Here is a 21413-nt window from a genome sequence, read left to right on the forward strand (position 1 = left end):
CAGTTGCTCTAATCATGCCCAATTCTTTGTGATCCCATTTTGGAGATTTCTTGGCAAAGATAATGGAGTGGTTTGTCATTACCTTCCCCAGCTCATTTTACAGATGAGGAAACAGGATTAAGAGACTTGCCCAGAGTCACACAGTTAGTAAGTGTCTGAGGCCAGATTTCAACTCTGGAAGAGTACTCTTCCTGACCCCAGGCTTGACACTCTATCCACTGTGCCACCTATCTACCCAGTCAGTCACTCTACCTTCCATCTAAACTGGATAGCTCATTATTTCCCATGATGGGATTCTTTCCCTCTCAGCCCCAATTTAGATGCTACACTGATATTCTCCTTGAAGTATTCTTCTTCAAATTCTCCTGAGGTACTTTGTTTGAATCTCTCCTTTGCTCCATTCATGTTCTATCCTGTGTTCTATTTATGAGTGTAAATGTTGAATCCTTCACGATTACAATATAAACTGTTTGAGAGAAAGGAAAGTGTTGTTTTTCTGCTTTTGCATATTTAGTCACCAAAACAGTGCCTTGCATACAGGAGATGCTTAATGAATATTGACTGCATTGTTGAACTGACTTCATCTTATCTGAGAAATCAGAGTTGTGAATTATGAGTGAAAAATGACACACTGGAGTTTTTCATTTAAGATTTTTTCCCCTCCAATTTTGAGTGATGACAGAATTCTACTTTTCAATAATCTCAAGATAATATACTAACTCAGAGTACTTGGTAGGGCAGTATATTTCTGACGCCAACCCTTTAATTAAGTACAATTCCAAGACAAACTGATATAAACATCACTATTATTATGACAATGGTGTAGATAAAGATACTCCCTTTGGAATGGGAAAATCCTAGACTGAATACATGTTTCTAAAAATCTTCGGTTTCTCTTGATATTGTGCATAAGCGGCTTTGTGTATAAGTACCCACAATAGAGTCTATTGTATGAAGTAGTTAAAAAAAAAAACTTCAGTTAAGATAGTTATCACCATGAAAGAAGGGAAACAAGCTACTTTGGTTTTAGATATGGATGGGAAGAAGATTTGTGAATCTTCTCAGTGACATAAACACCAACTTACTGGCCTTGCCAGATGACAAAAATGTTCTTTTAAATGTGCAGCGTGACCCATTTCATTAAGTCAAGAGCCACCAAGCACTGAAAAAAGTGAATAATTAAAGTGGACCAAAACACAACCCATAAACATTAATTTGAATAAAATCAAAGATTTAGAACTGGAAGGCACCTTAAAGGTAACCTAACTTAAATTCTTCAATTCTATAGATTAAGGAACTGAGCTTTGGAGGGGCCAGGGGAGGGAAGGAAAACAATCCACATGATAATTTTGTTGTATTAGAAAGGAATAACAAGTTGTACATAGTAGACTTGCAGTTTCATGGGCAATTATTTTTTTAATTGAACTGTGTTATGGAAATGCTTGTTTTATTCTATAAATTAATAATAAATTAAAAACAAACAAACAAAAAAAAACAACCAAGCCCAGAGAAACTAAGTAACTTGTTCAAGGTCATACTGGTAGTAAATGACCAAGCCAAGATTGGGATCTATAGAATACACACTAAGAAACTCCCTCCACTGGTGAAGACTGACCAGTTATCTAAATTGACCACAATTTAGAGTTTTAGAGAACCACCTGTGGCACTGAAAGTATAAGTAACTTTCCTACAATCACAGATTGATTATGTGCCAGAGGCAGATATTTAAATTCAGGACCCCAAGGCTGGTCCCCTAACCATCAGAGAGCACTGCACTGCAAAGTGACACTCGCAATATGGAGTTCTTAGAAGCCTAATGTTCTAGATATGTCAATTGTGGTTTGGTCTCCCAAAAAACTATTATATAAAGAAAGTTTATTTTTAGTGTTCTCTCCCCATCAATGTCAACTTTTTTTTTTTTTTTTAACACTAGTCTCCTGTAGAAATACCCTCAATCAAATGACTTGGTAACTTCATACTGTTCCCTGATAGGATATGGACTCCCAGTGTGGCATGCTATGAGCATCTGTCCTCTCCATGTTTCCTATCATTCTTGAGCTCTTCCCCTTATCAAAACTTAATTGCATCAAATCTGTGCTACCTGATCAGTTTCTGTTACCTCCTCTAACAAGTTTTTCATGCTACCAAATTGTGTTCAATAATATCATGAAACATATACAATTTTAACTGGGATCTGGAATGACTCAATTTTTAAAAAGATTATTTAATGACGGGAATTTCAAGCAACTTGGCAAACAACAGCTTTAATCAATTCAATTCCATTTATTAAGCTTCTATATTCTATACTGCACAACAATCCACAATCACCTTTTTAGCAGCCCTGCTTAGCCTATAAGCAGGTCTGGTTATACCTTTTCTTTGGAATCCCAGAGAGTAACATAAAAGTAAAAGGAAAGGTTTGAAATCCTCACTTGTAATGATTGGGTCTTTTAATATATTAAGTGTACTAAAATTATAAATCCTTCCTCTTTTATAAAATCTCAACTGTGAAGCTAGAAGGAATGTTACTGATAGTTGAGAATTATTTAATGTGAAAACTGAGATTCACATGTCCTGCTTTTTTTTTAAGGAAGGAGAATCATGTATAATTACATTAACCTCTTGAGTTCACAAGTAATATAATTCCAAGAATTATATATCCCATCTTGTTTTTGCTGGTGTTTCTTTCAGGATATCTCAAACTGTGACTCTTCCTTTTTTTTCTAGTACTAGACATATTTTTATTTTTGAGGGCAGGGTAGTCACTATCTCTTCTTCCTCTTCACCTCCATTAATTGAACAGCCATGTAACTGATCTCCCTGACTCCAATACAGAACTCTGTCAAACTTAATTTTTCTAAAATGCTATTTTTTTTTTTATCAAGTCCTATTCCTGGCTCAATGGTTTCCCACTGCAAAGAGGGGAAAATTCAAGCACTACAGACTTGAAAGCCTACCCAAACTATTTCCACAGCTTTATTTCCCCATGATGTACACACATGAGCCTTCTTCTCTAGTGCAACTGGTCTATTTGTGGCCATCTGAACATGTCTGATGCTTTCTTCTACTCTCATTCGTTACCTATATGAGGAATATTTTCATTCTGGGGCTTAGTTCTATCACCACGAGCTATTTCAAATTATTTCATTTCTCCAGCCTTTAGTTTCCTCGTCTCTAAATTAGGATGGCTAGACTAAATGTTCTCTGAAGTCCCTTCCAATCCTAAAATTTTGTGATTCTAACTATCTTTCCAGGAATATAGTTCATCCACCAAAAAATATATATTTCTTTATCAGAATCATGTCTTAAAAATGTCTTTGCATCTACCATAACACTTCACATTTCTGTGCCTTACACAGAATAATTTAACTGACTGATTAGCTTGACATTATTTCCACCTAAGTTTTATCCCAGAAATGGCAATATTTAATAGGCTTTCAGGTGGAGGTTGCATATATGATTAGGTACAACCCTAATGGAACAGTACATCAGAATATAAATCTGTTCTCAGGGAACAGTACAATAAAAAGAAGAGCAACTTAAGAGTCAATCTATTCCTAAAAATATGAAATCTTACCATCAGATAAATATGGCAGTCACTATAGCAAACTAATAAATCCTTCCATTAGCCAAAGTCCTTGAAATGGAACTCAATTTGCGGGTAGCTCAGTCCTAGCTGCCAAAAGCTGGAAAACTGGGCATATATTTTGATACCTGAGGACCTGAAGGTCCTTTTTGTGCAACAGCAGCAAAGCAGGAGATCCTCACTCTATTTGGGGGGGAAAAAAAAAGCCTAATAATTAAACTCTCCCCCCCTAAAAAAAAACCACTTGACTTCCTTTACAAGTTTAACTGCCAAATTCTTCATTCACATAGCTGTCTGACTTAGAACTCTTTGGCTCTGAATGGTGTTTTGAAAATTTTCATGGTGAGAAGCCCTCAGCTATTTATAAACTGTGCATTGTATTTGATGATATGGAATGTAATTAACACAGTCATTTCTAGGCCTCCTGTTCCTGAAAAGTGACACGTACAACAATATTATTATCAGGGTTGTCTTCTCAACCACATGCTAGATTACACACCAGTTTCTGTTTTTCTCTAAAGTATTTTAAAAACTAAAAGGAACATAAATGCTTATTAAATGAAGTGACACAGCCCAACTCCTTACAGAAAGGTGGCTATCAGCTCAGCATACAACGATTTTAGACACTGTAATCCAAATAATTACTGGATAGTTCCCCCTACCATTTATTCAACATATCAAACTATTACTTCTGCTTGTAATCCAATCCCTGCTAAAGCCCAACATAACTGACTTACACCATTTTCTAGCCAGCCACTTCTGGAATAAAATATCTGGTTAACATGATCTCACTTTACAATGACCATATATCTTTTTCATTTACTGTATGGACTGCTTGAAGTCCTGATTCTTTTTTAACTCTGACATTCAAAGCTCTGTACCCATATTGTACCACTGAGAGAATACAGATTTTTTTAAAGCTGTGTTTTGGGGGCAGGATGCAAACTTGAGATTAATGACGCAGTGTAGCAAAAGTGCTGCACAACCAAGTGATTGAAAAAAGACTAACAATCTAGATTGTGACAACACTGCAAATGGAAATAACAAAACAATTGAAACTAAATGTGATGAAAACTCCCCTCCTCAAAAAAAAAAAAAAGAAATGAGATGGAATCCTCTTCTTTTTTAGAAGAGGTGAGGGACTACTGGTGTGGAACACTTCACATGTCAAGACTTTTTCAATCAGAAGGTTAGTTCTACTTAGCTCTTTGTTTTTTCTTTTTATTCTTTGTTATAAGACATGGCTCTCTGAGAAGGGGAGAAGAGAGATGCATTCAAAAATATAAAGGTGATGTAAAAACAAAGGTTATCAATAAAAACATTAAAGAAAGGAAGTACTGTATAATTTCCTAAATGAAATTTATCCCATCTCTCTGTTCCTACTTAATTTCAAGCCAAGTTATAGGCCATTTATGTCTCTAATAAGATATGTGTACTGATGAACTCATTTAATATGGGTTGTCTATTTGCATGAGATAACTGGAGAAACATGCCTTCTTCATTCACATTTTTCCCCGTATGACCTCTTGAGATCTCCCAGAAGAAGGTTAAGTTTGTTGAAGGCAGGAACTATATTATATTTCGTCTTCTTTTAAGTGTTTGCTGAAAGAATGAATGGCCATGGATCTAACAGAGGGGACCCTGTAGTGTTCTGGGCATTGAAACAATTGGCATAATGTTAATCAGAAAGAAAGAAACCTGGAGAATCTCAGTATCTATAAGAAATCTCTCTTGTATTTGAAGTTTATAGAGTGGAAACACTACAATACTGCAAAGCATCTTTGTAAGCTTATGTTTCCCATTTTATCTTTTCATGATAATGATAATCAAGGAATTACTGAATGACATTATCATAAAAATGTTATTACTGAGTCCCCTTAAAATTGTGTCACTTACAGGACAGATTACTCCTGTGCACATAAAGTCACTCTCCCTGACTTCATTTTACTGAATGCCATTTCCACACTTACTCATTTAACATATCTGGTATATAAGCAGTAAGAGTCCAAATGTGGTAATCAATGTCAGGGAAATAAATGTTGGTAGAGAAATGATGGCAGATCTATACCATTTTTGCATGTATTTGGTGCTGTCCTTCCTGTTTCATCTATTAAGTACTCAGGATGATTTGACTTAGTTGGATCTCATGCCAAGCTTTTTGCAGGTTCATTTTCCCATCCAATGAATCTCACTTTTTTGCGAGACAATACTGCTTCATCATCATATGTCTTCCTCCTCCATAATATTACCAATGAGCTTACAGTCGAAACTGGTGCTTTCCTTGGCTGCCATATCACTATATTTGATGAAAAAAATCAAGGATTTATTGGTGGTTTCTCAGCTTTTTAGCTTTTTTGTTTTTTTCATTCCTCACTGTGGCAACTATTTTACATTAGCTAAATTTCTCTAAGAAATGATAATAATCAGAGATAATGAACTCACTTTTACCCACCTCTCATTTTTCAGAATTAACGGCTTATTTATGTAAGTTGAGCATGATCTACTATTAATGAATGCAATGAATTCCTTTCATTTTTAGGCTTCCTTCAAATTTGGTGCTAATTCTGATCTCTGCTCTACCTATAAGGAAATCAGACAATATAGAGCTGTTTCTAAAATGATTCTCACATAGTCACTCTCGTCATTCCTTGTTTGTTAACGTATGATCAATTTCCCTTTAATTTAAGAAATTTTTGGCAGCCTCCAATAATTCCATGATTCAGGGGCAGCTAGGTGGCGCAGTGGATAGAGTACCAGCCCTGGATTCAGGAGGACCCAAGTTCAAAGCCAGCCTCAGACACATAATACTTACTAGCTGTGTGACCCTGGGCAAGTCACTTAACCCCACTGCCCAAACAAACAAACAAACAAACAAACAACAAACAAATAATTCCATGATTCATTCATGGCTGTAAGGCTTGTGAGTAATCTGCAAACCTTTAGCCTCCTTCACTTTTTATTTCCAAATCACATATTTTTTGCTGACCATCCTGATGTCCCACTTTGCATTTAAGTCACTGAAAATTAATAGTTTGAAAATTCTTTGTTAAATGGGATGGTTCTTTGTCAGAGGAGGGGTAAAGAAAAGGAAAAAGTAATTTACTAGGCATCTACTATGTGCCAGGTGCTTTAAAAATGGAATCTCATATACATCTAGGGGAAAATTTAGGTACTATTTAAAAAAAGGCTAATAAAAATTTACTTAAAAAAAATAAACATGCTGATTTGGCTGGAGGACCTTATCAATTTCTTTATAAGTTTTACTACCTGTGCTATGCAAACGATGTTAGCACATGAAGCAATATCTATTTTCATGGTGGACCCCTTTTTTATGCTAATTACGAACAACATAAAATTAAATGACCAAATTTTCATTAAAATGTTTCTTCTTCCTTTGGGACATATAATAAAATCAACTCTATCAGTTAACTCTTTTTTCACCTGAGAATTCATGACCGATCTTATAATTAAGCTGCAAATATTTCTTTCCTTTGTTTTATATTTACAGCAAAAATATCAATATGGATGACTGATTTCTTCCAGAAGAATGTAAGTTCATTAGTCTTTAGAAAAGGATTGCACATTTAGGGTCTAACAGCTAACTTAATATTTTTGTAGATGGTCTAAAATCTGTGCTTCTCTTAGCAATTTCAACTTTTCTTTCTGCCACCATTATTTATGTTAAATACAACTGGGGTCACACAGATCTATGGGACACTTTGTATTTGCATTTTTAAAAAAATGAAGTTTCCACAAACAAAAAATTGATCAGCCAATGGTCAAACTTCCTGAGATAAGCCTCTGTGTACTTGCATGGATCAGCTCTGGAAGAGCAGTCTGTCCCCTGGATCACAGGAGCAACTTCCTGAACTGGCACAGCCTTTGACAATGAAGGTAAAGACCTATATATGTCACAATAAGGGACCAGAACACTGCCTGTGTGGAGATCTGTTTAGTTCAGGAGAAATTACTCTTGCCCCCAAAAGGAAAGATTATCTCTAAAGGTAACTCTAATACTATCCCTAAAATGGTTTGGTTTTCCAGAAAGCATGGTTATATAAAAGTCACATTATCAAATAATTAAAACATGAACTGAAGGATTTCTAAACCATTTGATAATACTCATTTTGGCAGCTTAAATTTTATTATCCAAATTGTAAACTGTATTGATGGTTATCCTACTGAGAGGAAGAAGAGAAGAATAAAGATAAATGAAATCTGTATGTTTATTTTTTATGTTTAAAGGCATATTACTCAAATTACCAAAATAATCTGACTGGAAACAATTCATTGTCTACAACACAGAAAGGATTGAGTCTGCATCCTTCACTTTAAATATTATATACCCAGAGGAAAGAGCTGCCTAAGAGAAATTTCTCCACAAAATACCCAGGACACAACCGTCTTTCCATGATTTACACAAAGAAAACGTACTAAATTCTGACAAATGCACAAAGTGGGCTTTAAAGTCCTTACTTCCTTCTTGTTCCAGAGAGGCCTTTGTGCTTTGGAGAAAGAATTAAATTTGACTAGAAAAAAAGAAAGTATTTCTTTTTAATTTTTTTATATTTAATTTTTTCCTAATTACATGTAAAAACAGATTTAACATTTTTTTAAAAATTTGATTTCCAGATTCTCACCTTCCCTCCTTCCCAAGCTCAGTCATACAAAATATATTTCCATATTAGTCATGCTGTGAAAGAAAAATACCAAAAAACAAAAACAAAAAAAGAACAAACAAGAAAAATAACATGTTTCTATCTGCATTCAGATTCCATCAGTTCTTTCTCTGGAATACTGATCATATATGTCCTTCAGAATTAAATGAATCATTGTATTGCTGAGAATTGCTAAGTCATTCACAGCTGATCACTGTACAATACTGTTATGACTGTATACAAGGTTCTCCTGGTTCTGCTCATTTTACTTTGCATCACTTCATGCTTCGTTGGGAGCACTGAATTTTGTATTTTTATCCTAGGATCTTGGAAACAGCTTTAGTTGGAGACCTGTAATTTTCAGTGCTCCCAAAGTAGAATGATCTGGATTACAGTCTGATAGTTCTTGCCACCCCACCCTCTCTTTCCCCTAGGTTTGAAGTCTTCAGGTTCCCAGTCTGGGTTCGATTCTAAGTTCTGTTGACTGTTGCTGAATTCAGCTGTCAGCTTGCTAGGGTGCTTTCCTCAATCTGAGTTAGGGAGTATAGGATTCTCTTTGGTCTCTTTCATTCTTAGTGACTGCTATGGGTCTGGGACTTCTCCCTGACCTGGTACACTATGTCTCCTTATACTAGAGAGCTTTTGGGAAGGGGGTCAGGAGGGCACCTACCATAGTGCCTGACACAAAGTGGGTTTTTCAGACATGCTTATTTACTTGCAACCCATTCATATGGGGGTGGAGGACAAGTTATTTTCTAAAACCATGTGTATGGTGGTAGAATCAAGAGGTAGAGAAGGCCTAGGAGTGGTTCTGTTATATCTAGATGATCTTAAGAGAAGAACGAAAAGAGAAAAAGAATACACTGTGAGGGGAATGGAAAGGAAGGCTAGGGAAAATTATCTCATATAATTAAAGCACACAAGTAGAACTCTATACAAACTAGGAGGAGAGAGTGGGAAAAGCATCTGACACTTGAACCTCACTCTCATCTGTACTGGTTAGGTGCAGAATCATATTTTACTCAACAAGGAAATAGGACGGACAGGGGAGAAAAGGATATTAGGAGGGCATGTGAAGGAAGGGAGAAATTCTAAGCAAAATAAATTCTATGGATATACAAAAATATTTACAGCTCTTTTTGAGATAGCAAAGAAGGGGAATCTGAGGGGGTGTGCACATCAATTGAGGAATGGCTAAACAAGTTATACATGTGATAGAATATAATTGTGCTATAAGAAATGATGAGGGGGATGGTATCAGAAAAACCTAGGAAGACTTTTATGAACTGAAGAAGAGTGAAGTAAAAGGAGCCAGAAGAACAATTTATACAATGACGAAGATTTAGGAACTCTGGCCACTGTTAATGACCAACCACAATTCCTGAGGACTAATGATAACACATGCCACCCATCTCCTAACAGAAAATTAAAGGACTCAAAAGTGCTGAATGAGACATAATTTTTTTGAACACAGTCAACATAGGAATTTGTTTTGCTTAACTATAAATGTCTACAATAGAGGCTTTGCTTTTCTTTAATTCTCAATTGGGGGTGGGAGAGGGAAAGGAGGCAGATTTTTGCTGATTGAAAAAATAAAATATAATTTGAAAAATGATCCAAATTTTTAAAAAGATTAAATAGAATTCTCTTAATAGGTATCAGTGGTGAACTAACAAATACAAATAATAGATTTGAAAAATTAAAGACATCAAAACTACTCCCTGAAAACAAAGAATCAGTTTGTAGGGATCAATTTAAAACACGGAACCAAATTTAACTATGTCTATTTTTTGCAGTCCATTATGAAAATCATGGATAATGGAGAAAGTTGTTAGAAAAAGAATCTGAAATTCAGTGACTTAGTTTTGCTTAAACTTTTATAGCTAAGTGAAAAAACAAGTTTTCACCCATTCATCAAACAAATCAATCAATAAGCATTTATTAAGTATCTGCTGTGGGCTAACAGACTCTGGGAATACAAACACATCTAAGACTAATACCAAAAAAGCCTTCCCCAGCGGGACGGCTGGTTCAGGAGTACTGACACCACGTGGCTTTCTCCTCCTTAATTTTCATTCAATTATTATTTGCTCAAAATTAATATCAAAGACATCCCCAAAGCAGAAAAGATGTTGCAAAATGGTAACATACAAGTTAGAGGGAGGAATGTTAAAAGACTCTGTTTTGGTGAATTAAAAGCATGAAAGCGCAAACTAAAGAGAAGGAAACACAGGAGTTCAGGAAAGATTCTCGTCATTCTTCACCTACCCATCACACGTGGCAAGACCAAAGCAGAAAGGAAAGCACGAAACAAAGTCAAATAGTCCTACACAAATGTCAACTTTTTGAATACTGACCAAACTTCTAAGAAACTTCTTCAGTACTTCAAGGATATATAATTTCACCAAGTGTGAATGCTCCCACTATGTAAAGATAAAAACAGTCCACATTTTTGGAGATAGTCTTCATGCGTTGTTGTTGGTGATGAATCATTCTGAATTTAGCTACGACATGTATGTAAGTTCACTATCGTAACTATATTCAGAGCCTTTCTAGCTAAGTATCATCCGCCAGAATTGACATTCAATATCTGAAAGCGACTTACTAAATTTATAAAACACTAGTGACTAAAAGTTTCCAAAATATAGTATGCCCTGACTGTATGCATATGAAATATTCGTGCTTTTGAATGCAGGATAATAATAACTACTCAAAGTAAAGTGAAAATGGGTCTAACAGCTTGATTATAAAAACAAAACAAAAAACTGTCAATGTTCATATTTCAAAATTAACAAAGAAAACTTACCTTCATTTTTCCTTTATCAGTTTTAAGTTACAATTTGCCTCTACACTATTATAATTTTCAATATATCATTATCAAAAGATATCAACTTATATAGCACTAAGAAAACAAAGTTCCAAATTAGATTTCAAACCAGTATACCGTGCAACAAAGCAATAATTTGCCATATCAAATGTGAATGTAAGCTTGATAACTACCTTCCTCTGCACACTCCAGTGCAAACCAATTTCTAAGTGGAAACAGTTGCAGATTGTTTAGTGACCCAGTTCATTCCTACTGAGCAGATCCCCCAAGGAGAACCATCTGCTTTTGTCCTAATTTATTCCATTAGTCAAAGCCCAATACAAATCGCATTAACTATAACTGGCTAGCATTAGAGAATTTTGTCCATATCTCATTCAGAAATAATCACGTTACAATACTTCAGCCTTTACTAAAGAAAAAAAAGGGGGGGGGCCTCCAAATTCTACAGCCATAAGTGAAGGATAAAATGTGAAGAGCTTCACGCAGAAGATGGTGCTTCAGCTCCTCTCAATTAAAATCAGTCAACAAGCATTTATTAAGCACTTACTATATCAAAAGAGAACAAATTCACAGATTGACGCCTTGGGGAATTAAAAAGTTAATGCTATGGTATTTTGTCTGTTTGTTTTTTAATTAATCCTAAGGAGTTATTAACCAGTGGCACAGAAGTGTAAGTATTATTGTTTTCCCTAAATTTGCTATGAGGTCTAAGTTAAAATCACTTATTTGATACCTCTATTTTTATATCTCTATAAGGATGTTGCTGGCAAAGCACAAATGCCAAGGAATAGGACACATGAAGTAAAAGATCCCATCAGATGAGAAGACACTCATGAAAACACAAAATCATGGAACTTGGGAAGGAGTAGGCCAAATGACTTAGCATGTGATTAGTGACTTGTCCAAACTTTTCCAAAGCTTCAATCCTCCCCAAAAAGAATAAGGTACCAAATGTAGAGTATTTCTAGTTAAATTCACACAAGGCAGATGCCCCCAAAGGGAAAATATTTTACCAATTAACACTACAGTACTCAGCACCAGTTCTGAGTAGCAGAACAAAGGCTACGTCCAAACATTGTGGAAAGCAGTAGAGAAACTGACTTAAAGTTTCATACACATTGAACCCAGAGATCTCATTGCTGGGCACATACCCCAAGAAGGTCAATGATAAAAAGAAAGGCCCCATATATTCATAGCTGAAGTTTCTGCAGTAGCAAAGAACTAAAAACAAGGTAGATGCCCATAAATTAGGGAAGGTCTAAACAAATAGTTGGGTCATGACAGTAATGGAATATTTTTATATTGTAAGAAACAATAACTATAATGATGAATCATGGGAAAAGATATATGAACTCCAGTGAAGTAAAGAGAACCAAGCAAACAATATATACAATGTCTACAATAATGTAAATGGAACAACAAAGCAAATCAAGAAATTATAATGACCAAATTGTTATGGTATCAAAGATGAGATACGAAAAGGCATGGTGTGCTTGTTGTGTTGATTACTTTTACTGAGGCGGCTTTGTTGTTGTTTTAATCTTTAAAATGAAAGATAGATCTCTGGAAAGATGCAAGGGAGGGTATATCAGGAAGCGTAGGTGATAAAAAAAACAAAAGAAATCAGGAAAAATATTTTTTAAAGAAATAAAAAAAGGTAAAACAGAATGAATCCTCATAAGATGCCTCAGAGCACATATTTGGATTTCACCATTTTAATTGCCCTAAGCATGAGTCTGTCAGTGCAGTTTATCATTCATTTTTATTCAGAGAATGAATCCTTCAATTTTTTCCAACCCTTCCTGAACCTTAAAAAAGACTTTACAACTTTTAATTGAGTCTTTATAACTGGAAACAAAAAAATGGTCAAATGTGGCTTGATTTTAACAAACTTCAAAATATTTTTTAAAAGTCCTCATAATTAAGATGATATTATTGCCTGTGACATATATATTTGAACTGCATCAAAGTAGCTGGAAAAAAATAAATTCAGTCCAAATAATAATCTTATCCACCCACACACACCAAATATCCCAAAGTTGGGAAAATTTTAAATTAGATTACCTTAGTTCATTATACCTCAATATCAATACTTTCTGAATTAAAGCTGCAAACTTTTAATAACAAAAAGTTCCTAATTCTATGATTTCAAAATCATGCAATTTTAAAGTTAGCAATGGAGCATAGAGGTCATCTAATTCAACTTAATTCTACAGAAGTGGAAGCAGAGAGCCAGAAGAATACGCTGAACGTTGTGGCAAAGGTGGGACAAGAACTCAAGAAAGTAAGGAGCTTAAAAAAAATGTAAGATTAAATAGAAATCAATCAACCAACAATGATAATACAAGAAATATTAGTAATCTCTTTCGATGTTTATGTATTCAAATACTTGTTCTCAAAATAAGATAATACATTTTTTCTACTTCAGAGTGAGAACACTGTCACTACCTACAACATTATTTTCCAGTTCTAAGAACTAAAAAATATACAACAGGAAATGGAGAAGAAATCACATATTAAGGTAAAAGTAAAATAGGTCGATATCACTGTACTTTGTTAGTTTAGTAAGATGACAAAAAAGTATCAAAATCAGTTTAACATGTATGTTGGTGGAATGTTTTGTTTTTTCTTAAAAATGTGAATAAAATGGATGACTCACCAAGTTTCTCTGGCTCATCAGGACCAGTCCCAGCAATACAGCTACTTTCTAGACCATATGTTGGATCTACTTTTCCAGAGGCTCTTGCTGCTTCCTGTACCTTCTTGACATGAGCTTCAACTAATTCCAATGGTACTTCTTCCCGGACCCGAGAAAATTCCTCTATTTAAAAGAATTAGAAAACAAATAAAGACCAGAGTTTTTCATAATACAAATCTATGGAAAAATAAATTTAGGCATCAGAAGTGGGTTCTACTCCTACCTCTAGAACTACTTTTCTGTGTTACTATGGGAAAGTCACAACCTTTCTCAGTCTGTTTCTGCTATTTTAAGGGGTTTAGCAAGATTATCAAAAAGGGTTTTCTTGCTAAAATAAGACTATGATTGTTATGAGTTACCTTTCTAACACTTTATTCATAAATCTTACATCATTTCAATTTAGATCTTCCATAAATAGTGTTTACTTCTACAACTTTATATAGGTGCCTTTTAGGGTGGAATGCCACATGTATAAAGTTAAAAGGCTCTAACTATAGTAAGTAAAACAAAAACATACACATCCCCTCCTCCACATTGCCTACTGACCTCCCTAGGTTCTTTTAAGTACCAATTAAAATCCCTTCTTTCACTGAAAGCCTTCTCCATTCCCTCCTAATTACAGAGCCTTTCTTCTATTATTTCTTATTTATCTTGAATATAGCTTGCTTTGTATTTATTTTTTTGCATGTTGTCTTTCCCATTAAATCATAAGCTCCATGAGGGTAGGGACTGTCTTTTGCCTCTTTTTGTAACCCCAATGGTTAGCATAGTGCCTGGTACACAGTAGGAGCTTAATAAATGACGTGACTGATTGACTGACTGTCACCACATAGATAAAATGTTCTGTCAAGGAAGAGATAGTATAACATGAAAAAGAAAGTTAATTTGAAAGCAAAATCTTGACTAACCAAAATACCAATAACTAGAACAAAGCTAAACAAACATTTAACTGTTTTCTATGCAGAAAGCATGCCACCTCCCTGCTTTTAGAAAAAATATATATATATAAGCAAGCAAATCATAAGAAATATGATGCTAAAAACAACTCAGTCAAACAAATAAAAAAAATCAAAAAACAATCCCACTACTACAACCCTAGAAAAACACAATTTTCATCACATCACCAAATTTAATTCCCAAGGTACAGTATGGGGACAATACAAACTTCTTCTAATACCCTACAAATACATAGACAATATTTTTCAACAAAAACTAAAGATCAAAGTGATCCAGAGACAGCCCACATTCTCTTCACAAAAAAATAAAAGTATCTCCAATACATGTTTATTACCATAAAGAAGACTTTCAGCAAAATCTTCAAAATTAGATTTAAAGCAAAAGTACATTTTTTTATTTAAACCTAAATTACCTTTAAAAACCATTAATAGGATCCTATATTTCCTGACTAATCTGAAAGATCATATACAATTGAATGCAACAGCTATTGTTTTAATGTAATTTAAAATAACCCCAACAAGACATCTTGCGTTCTGCTATAGTTTTGGGAGAGAAAAATTCCTTGTACGCAAGAGAAATAGTCAAAACAGGCCTATACCTAATGCGGCTTTAGCTGCTGCAGATGCTACCCGTGGATCCACAACAGATGCCAAGAATGCAACTGTACTCATCACTGGGTTTCCTGACTGACTGAAAGGGACAGGTTGATAAGCCAGTGGTCCAAGGGAGGCATCTGAGTTCTCAAGATAAGGGTCCTCAATAGGAAGTCTCAGAAAGTGGAGAATGCACTCATCCTGAGTTCGACTCCCAACATGTTCTGATACTTTATTCCAATCATCTTTGTACATCTCGAGGGCCTGAAATAAAAGTAAAAGAGCTCTGTTTATTAACTTTTCCAGCACTCATAATCACCAACAAACTGCACTATACCAAATCTATGACAGAGTAAAAATGTTCCTAATTTTTTTTCCAGTAAACTGGTGAAGTTAACAAAAATATGTCCATACTGTGCTTTTTTTCCTATCCTAGATAACATGCTTTTCTTTTGTTCCATTATGGCTAATACTATGCTACTCACTGCTTCTATTCAGTGCTTACAGACTCATACTTTCTTATATCCTCATTCTGATAACTTCTGAATTAATTTACATGTCTTCAGTTTTGAGTATTTTTCTCAAATTATTCACTCCTTACCATTTGATATTATTTTTGCTATTGTACCCTAAATACAATCTAATTTGTTGATCATTTTGACATGAAAGTCCTTCAAAAAGAGGAAGTGCTATGTTCCAAAAACAGTGGGGCAATGTCTCTAGTACATAAGAAACAACCTTTCTGCCAATTGTTGTAAAAAAAAAAAATAGTTCCTTTCCATTGCAATAAAAGTTATAAAAATAGATGTCAACATTATTTTCCCAATCATCATAGATGGTTTTAAACAATAGGCACTTAGGATATTAACAATCAATAAGGAATAATAGCAGCAACAAACATTTACATGGCACATTAAAGTTTACAAATGATATCAGTTGATTCTCATAACCACCCTGTGGGGAAGATAGTATCATCACTATTTTACAGATGAAGAAACTGAGGCAGAGAAAGATTAAATGAATTGTCCAAGATCACACTGCTAGGTAGTATGGTCAGGCAGAACTTAAATTCAGTTTTTCCTAACTACAACTATACTGCTCTGAGCCCTTCCAACTTTTTAGATTCCTAGACTTTCTTCAAGGCCGAACTCAAATCCCACATACCACAGGCCTGGCAGAATTATTTACCTGTAATCTCTTCCATTATAATGTAAGCTCCCAGAGGGGGCACTGGCAATGCCTTTTGTCTTTTTTTTTTGGGTGGGGGGGTGTATTTCCAACATTTAGCCCAGTGGATACATAATAAGCACTTAAAAAACACTGTTACCTGATTAGCTCTCTATTAAGCAAAGTTACCTCTCTAGGTACCTTACCTCAGGCCTGCTCACTTCAAGAAAATAATTGAACCTATCTTTAAGGTCTTTTCTACCTACAGCATTCTAAAATGTTATCCCACAGAGCTGGGAAGAACTCCCTATTTGTTAAGAACAGCCAGAGAAGTTGGCAGAGTAAGACAAGAAACATCAAGCTCTCCGAAATTCTCCCACAAACATAATAAAAATACTGCCTCAGAGGGAATTTTGAGTGGCAGAAATAATGAAAAGTTGGAGTAAAGCAACTCCAAAAAACCTCAGGAAGTGACCTCAAGGGACAGAGGCCTGGACTTGCTGAAATGCAAACACCTCCAGACAGACTGCGGCATCAACAAACAAGTCCTGGGGGCAGGTGGCAGTCTATGCAGCAGAAACTTTCACCTTACTGACAGTGCAGAATTGGGGCTGAGAGGAGGGGTGTCCTCACAGCTGAGCAGGGGAAGACTGATGGATGCCAGGCAGAGATGTGCTGAGATAACACAGGTGTGGGGATACTGCTGGCTGTGGGCACTTGTAGGAGAGCAGAGCCCCTCGTTTTGGTTTTGGTTCCAGAGCAAATGGTTGAGCTGAACTTCACAGCCACTAGAGAGAGGGGGACCACAGGGAGCAAGAGCATTTGCAGTGACTGTGGTTGGAGACCTGTGTTTAGAGTTCGAGCTCCCAGACAGAGCTTAGAAAACAATATTACATAAAGCCTGAAGCCTAAGACATCATCCCTTACACCTCTAGACTAGAAATTGACTGTAATAATAAACTGTTAAAACAACAATAATAAAAGAATGACAACTATTACAAGTAAGCAAAGGAGAAAGAAGTCAACCATACATAGCTACTATGGGGACAGAGAAGATCTGAGTTCATACTCCAAAAAAGATAGTAAAGCTAAGGAAAAAAAAAGACCACTCCCAGTTTAAAGAAAAATGTCACAAGCCCAAGAACAGTTCTTAGAAGAACTTAAAAAGGACTATAACAATCAAATGAGAGACTCTGAAGAAAAAAAAATAAGAGCAATCCAAGGAAATCAAGTATATTATGAAAAGAAAGTCAACAAATTAGAAAGAGATCCAAAAACTTAAGGAAGAAAATAATTCCTTAAAAACTACTCTCCTCCAGGAGGGTAAGTGAGGAAAAACAGGATGGAGGGAAATACACAACTAGTTATTATAACTTTGAATGTGAATGGGATGAACTCACCCACAAAACTCAAATGGAAAGCAGAATAGATTAAAAATCAGAATCCGACAATATGTTGTTTCTAAGAAACACAAGTAAAAATGAGAGAAACACACAGTGAAAGTAAAGGGCTGCAGTAGAATTTATTACACTTCAGCTAATGTAAAAAAAAAAGCAGCTCTCAAAAGAATCATGCTCTCAAACTTAAAGCTCAAATAGATTTAATTAAAAGAGATAAATAGGGAAACTACCACCTGTCACTAATATTATTTAATATTGTTTTAGAAATGCTAACAACAGCAACAAGAAAAAGAAATTGAAGAAATCAGAATAGGAAATGAAGTAATAAATTATCTCTTTTTACAGACTGTATGATGATATATTTGGAAAAATCCTAAAGATTCAACTGAAAAGTTAGTGGAAAAAATTAATAATTTTAGCAGAGTAACAGAATATAAAATAACCCCATAAAAATTATTATTGATACTTGACCTGCATATAGTCACATCACAAAACTGTGAAATTAGATTGAGATCAAGTACCTTTTTTAGATATGATCAGGAGAAAATTATTTACCAAAAGAAAGACAAAGGTAATCATGCAAAGAATAAAATTGAAAATTTCAGTGAAATAAAATGGAAAAGCTCTTGCACAAAGTAAATGCAGCTAGGATAAGAATTGTTGACTACAGAAAAAGAAATCTATGCACCAAAATCACGCTGATTGCTCATATCACTACAATGAAACAGGACTCATCCACTCTATTGCTTATGGTCACATGGAAGATACCATATGCTCTGGAAGATCCAGAGTAATGTTGTCTCATCTGTTCATGCAACATTGCAACTGTTGTGCCTCAGAAAGGACCCTGCCCCACTGCTACTTCCTTAGGACTTCTGGATTTGTGGTAAAATAGCCACACAGCCTACCATAATTGTAATACATACCTCATCTCTTTCTTTTCTAGTAATTTTACAGTGTGATCATTAATATTCAGGTAATACATCCATCTCATAACTCAATTTTCTTTTATGTGTTTTCACCCCCAATTAGAGAGTATGCTCTGTGAGAAAAGACTTGTTTCATTTTTTTCTATTTGTATCCCAAGTTAAGGTATAACACTCAGGAAGTGCTTGGCACATAGTAGGCCCAGTGTCTCCATATGAGGAAGAACCCTGTTTAGTTCCTCCCTCTAGGAAGAAAAAGAGATAGCAAAGAAAATAAAAAGTGAGGAGAAAAAAGTTATGATGAAGACATGGGAGGGTTCAGTGCTGAGGGCTAAGTCTTAGTTCTATTCCTATATGATATTCTTCCTTCAAGTTCTCATCATTTTCTTCCTTTGCATTTTCAAAAAGATTAATCCAAGATAAAGTACTCATAGAACAATAATAATAGCATTTATAGAGGTCCTACTATGTGCCAGGAACTGTACTGAAAACTTTCTACACAAAAATATTTATATCAGTTCTTTTTGTAGTGGCAGATAATAGCAAAATGGGGATGTCCATCAGCTGGAGAACAGCTAAACAAACTATGGTATATAAATGTAATGGAATAACACTGTGGCATAAGATATGATGGGGGTGATTTTATAGATATCTGCCAAGACCTGTGGAAAATGATGTCAAGTGAAATAAGCAGCAATTGGTGAATAATTTATACAACAATGGTAACACTGTAAAGAAAAACTATTTTGAAAGGCTTAAGAACCCTCTTCAGTTCAATGACCAACCATGATTCTAGAAGACTGGGGATAAAGAATGTGATCTACCTCTTGTAACAAGGAGATGGATGATTCAGGATGCAGAATGAGACATATACTTTAAGACATGGACAATATGAGGGATTTGTTTTACTTGACTGTTTACTATGAAAGTTTTGTTTCTGTTTTCAATGGGGACAAGGAGAGGTGACAGAAAAAAATGCTCTTTAATTAAAAAAAAATTTTTTTATAGTTAGTTAGGGATGCTTTATGCAAGAGGACCTACAATCTATCCAAGAGTATACAGTCTACAATATACTAAGTTCAAATAATTTAAGAGAAAAGACAATCTGTAAAAGTCTCTTTAACTCCAAAACTTGGGATGTATTTTTAGCTTAAAATTTTAATGTAATAATTCACTTCCCCACAGGCCTTCAACATTACACAAAAGGGCTAATTCTCCTTCACTAGAATAATAGGATTTTAAGAGTCGGAAGGAATCTAAAAGATCATTTTGGAACTCTTACATTAATAATCGTTAGACTGTGTAGAAGAAATTGAAATTATCCCAAGTTAACTCATTTAACTTTATATTTAATGAAACATTTCTCCCAATCACTTCAAGCTTTAATAGAAACATCACAAAAATAGAGTAACAGAACCTACTAAATCTAGACTCCAGAGTATCAAACAGTATTGGAAATTTTTATAAAATTTTTTTTTTTTATATAGTCTACTCCAAAATGAACATGGAAAAGTTGGAGGAATAGCACTCATCTAAAATTTATTGGGGGTGCAAGGATCTGAAGGGCTAAAAGAAGGTGCCTGCAAAACAACAACAAAAATACCTAACATTTACATAGCACATTAAAGTTTCCCAAATGCTTTATGTATTTTCTCATTTGATTCTTACAACAATTCCGTGAAGTAAGTGATACTGTCATTCCCATTCTATAGATGAGAAAACTAAAGGCTGAGAAAGGTTCATGATTTGCTTATATCAAAGATCTAATGCGAGAATCCAAATAAAGAAACTTATCCACTTCATCAATTAGCAATATGAGGAAAGAGGACAGAAGCAATGGGATATCAAAATAAGCATGAATTTTATTAATTGCTCAGTATTTCTTCATGCAAAGGGGCTTCTGGGAGGTAGAAATTATCTACGTCTGAGTCCATATGTCCAAAAACTACTATCAATTTGCAGAAGATAAAATGATATGGACTGCAACTTCCTAACTATGTGATTGAATAGTATTCAGTGCAAAAATAGGAGATAGATTGCAGTATCAAAGTTAAGAGTGAAAAATACATAGATAATACCAATATCTTTTCCCTATTTACTCAATGAAGATGGGAGCTAAAAACAATATTTTTTTCCACTGACACTGAGTTTTACTTCACCTCTGTTGAAAACAGGTTAATTTTCTTTCTGCTATTAGTTGGAAAACTGAGGAATATAAAATATCACAAAGAAAATCACAAGTTAAGATTTTATAACAATATAGGATAAGGAATATCAGGGTAAAAAGAAAGAATAATAAAAGGTAAAATTATTTCAAACTAGTTAGTGATAAAATTTGCACTCCAAGGCAACTACCTAATCACTCTGACCACATATTCACTAGTGAACATTATTATGATCATTTATCTGATTAACTATGTTGATTATGAAATGAATAAAAATTAAAAAACAAGTCATACAGAACATAAGAACAATAAGGATTACAAAAGAATCATTCATTCCCTTCTTTATGCAAACTGCATTTATTATCAGTGTGTTCAAGACAAGTAAAATAAAGTACAAAGATATCAGTGAAAGCAGATAAAAATTTAGTTTCAGTTA

At 34.7% G+C, this 21413-nt stretch overlaps 1 protein-coding gene across 1 annotated transcript in view; it reads right to left on the bottom strand.

The window, feature by feature from the left end:
• SMARCC1 (SWI/SNF related, matrix associated, actin dependent regulator of chromatin subfamily c member 1) overlaps window positions 1–21413 on the bottom strand; it is a 167915-nt gene that overhangs the window by 48662 nt on the left and 97840 nt on the right. Inside the window, exons 20-21 of the mRNA XM_027842145.1 lie at window positions 15325–15583; window positions 13731–13892 (exon numbers count right to left, since the gene is read on the bottom strand). Of these exons, the coding sequence (XP_027697946.1) occupies window positions 13731–13892; window positions 15325–15583 (421 nt within the window). The remainder of the gene's footprint in view (window positions 1–13730; window positions 13893–15324; window positions 15584–21413) is intronic.

The sequence above is a fragment of the Vombatus ursinus genome, unplaced genomic scaffold (assembly GCF_900497805.2).
Source record: "Vombatus ursinus unplaced genomic scaffold, bare-nosed wombat genome assembly UNPS02014867.1, whole genome shotgun sequence".
Classification (NCBI taxonomy): Eukaryota; Metazoa; Chordata; class Mammalia; order Diprotodontia; family Vombatidae; genus Vombatus; species Vombatus ursinus.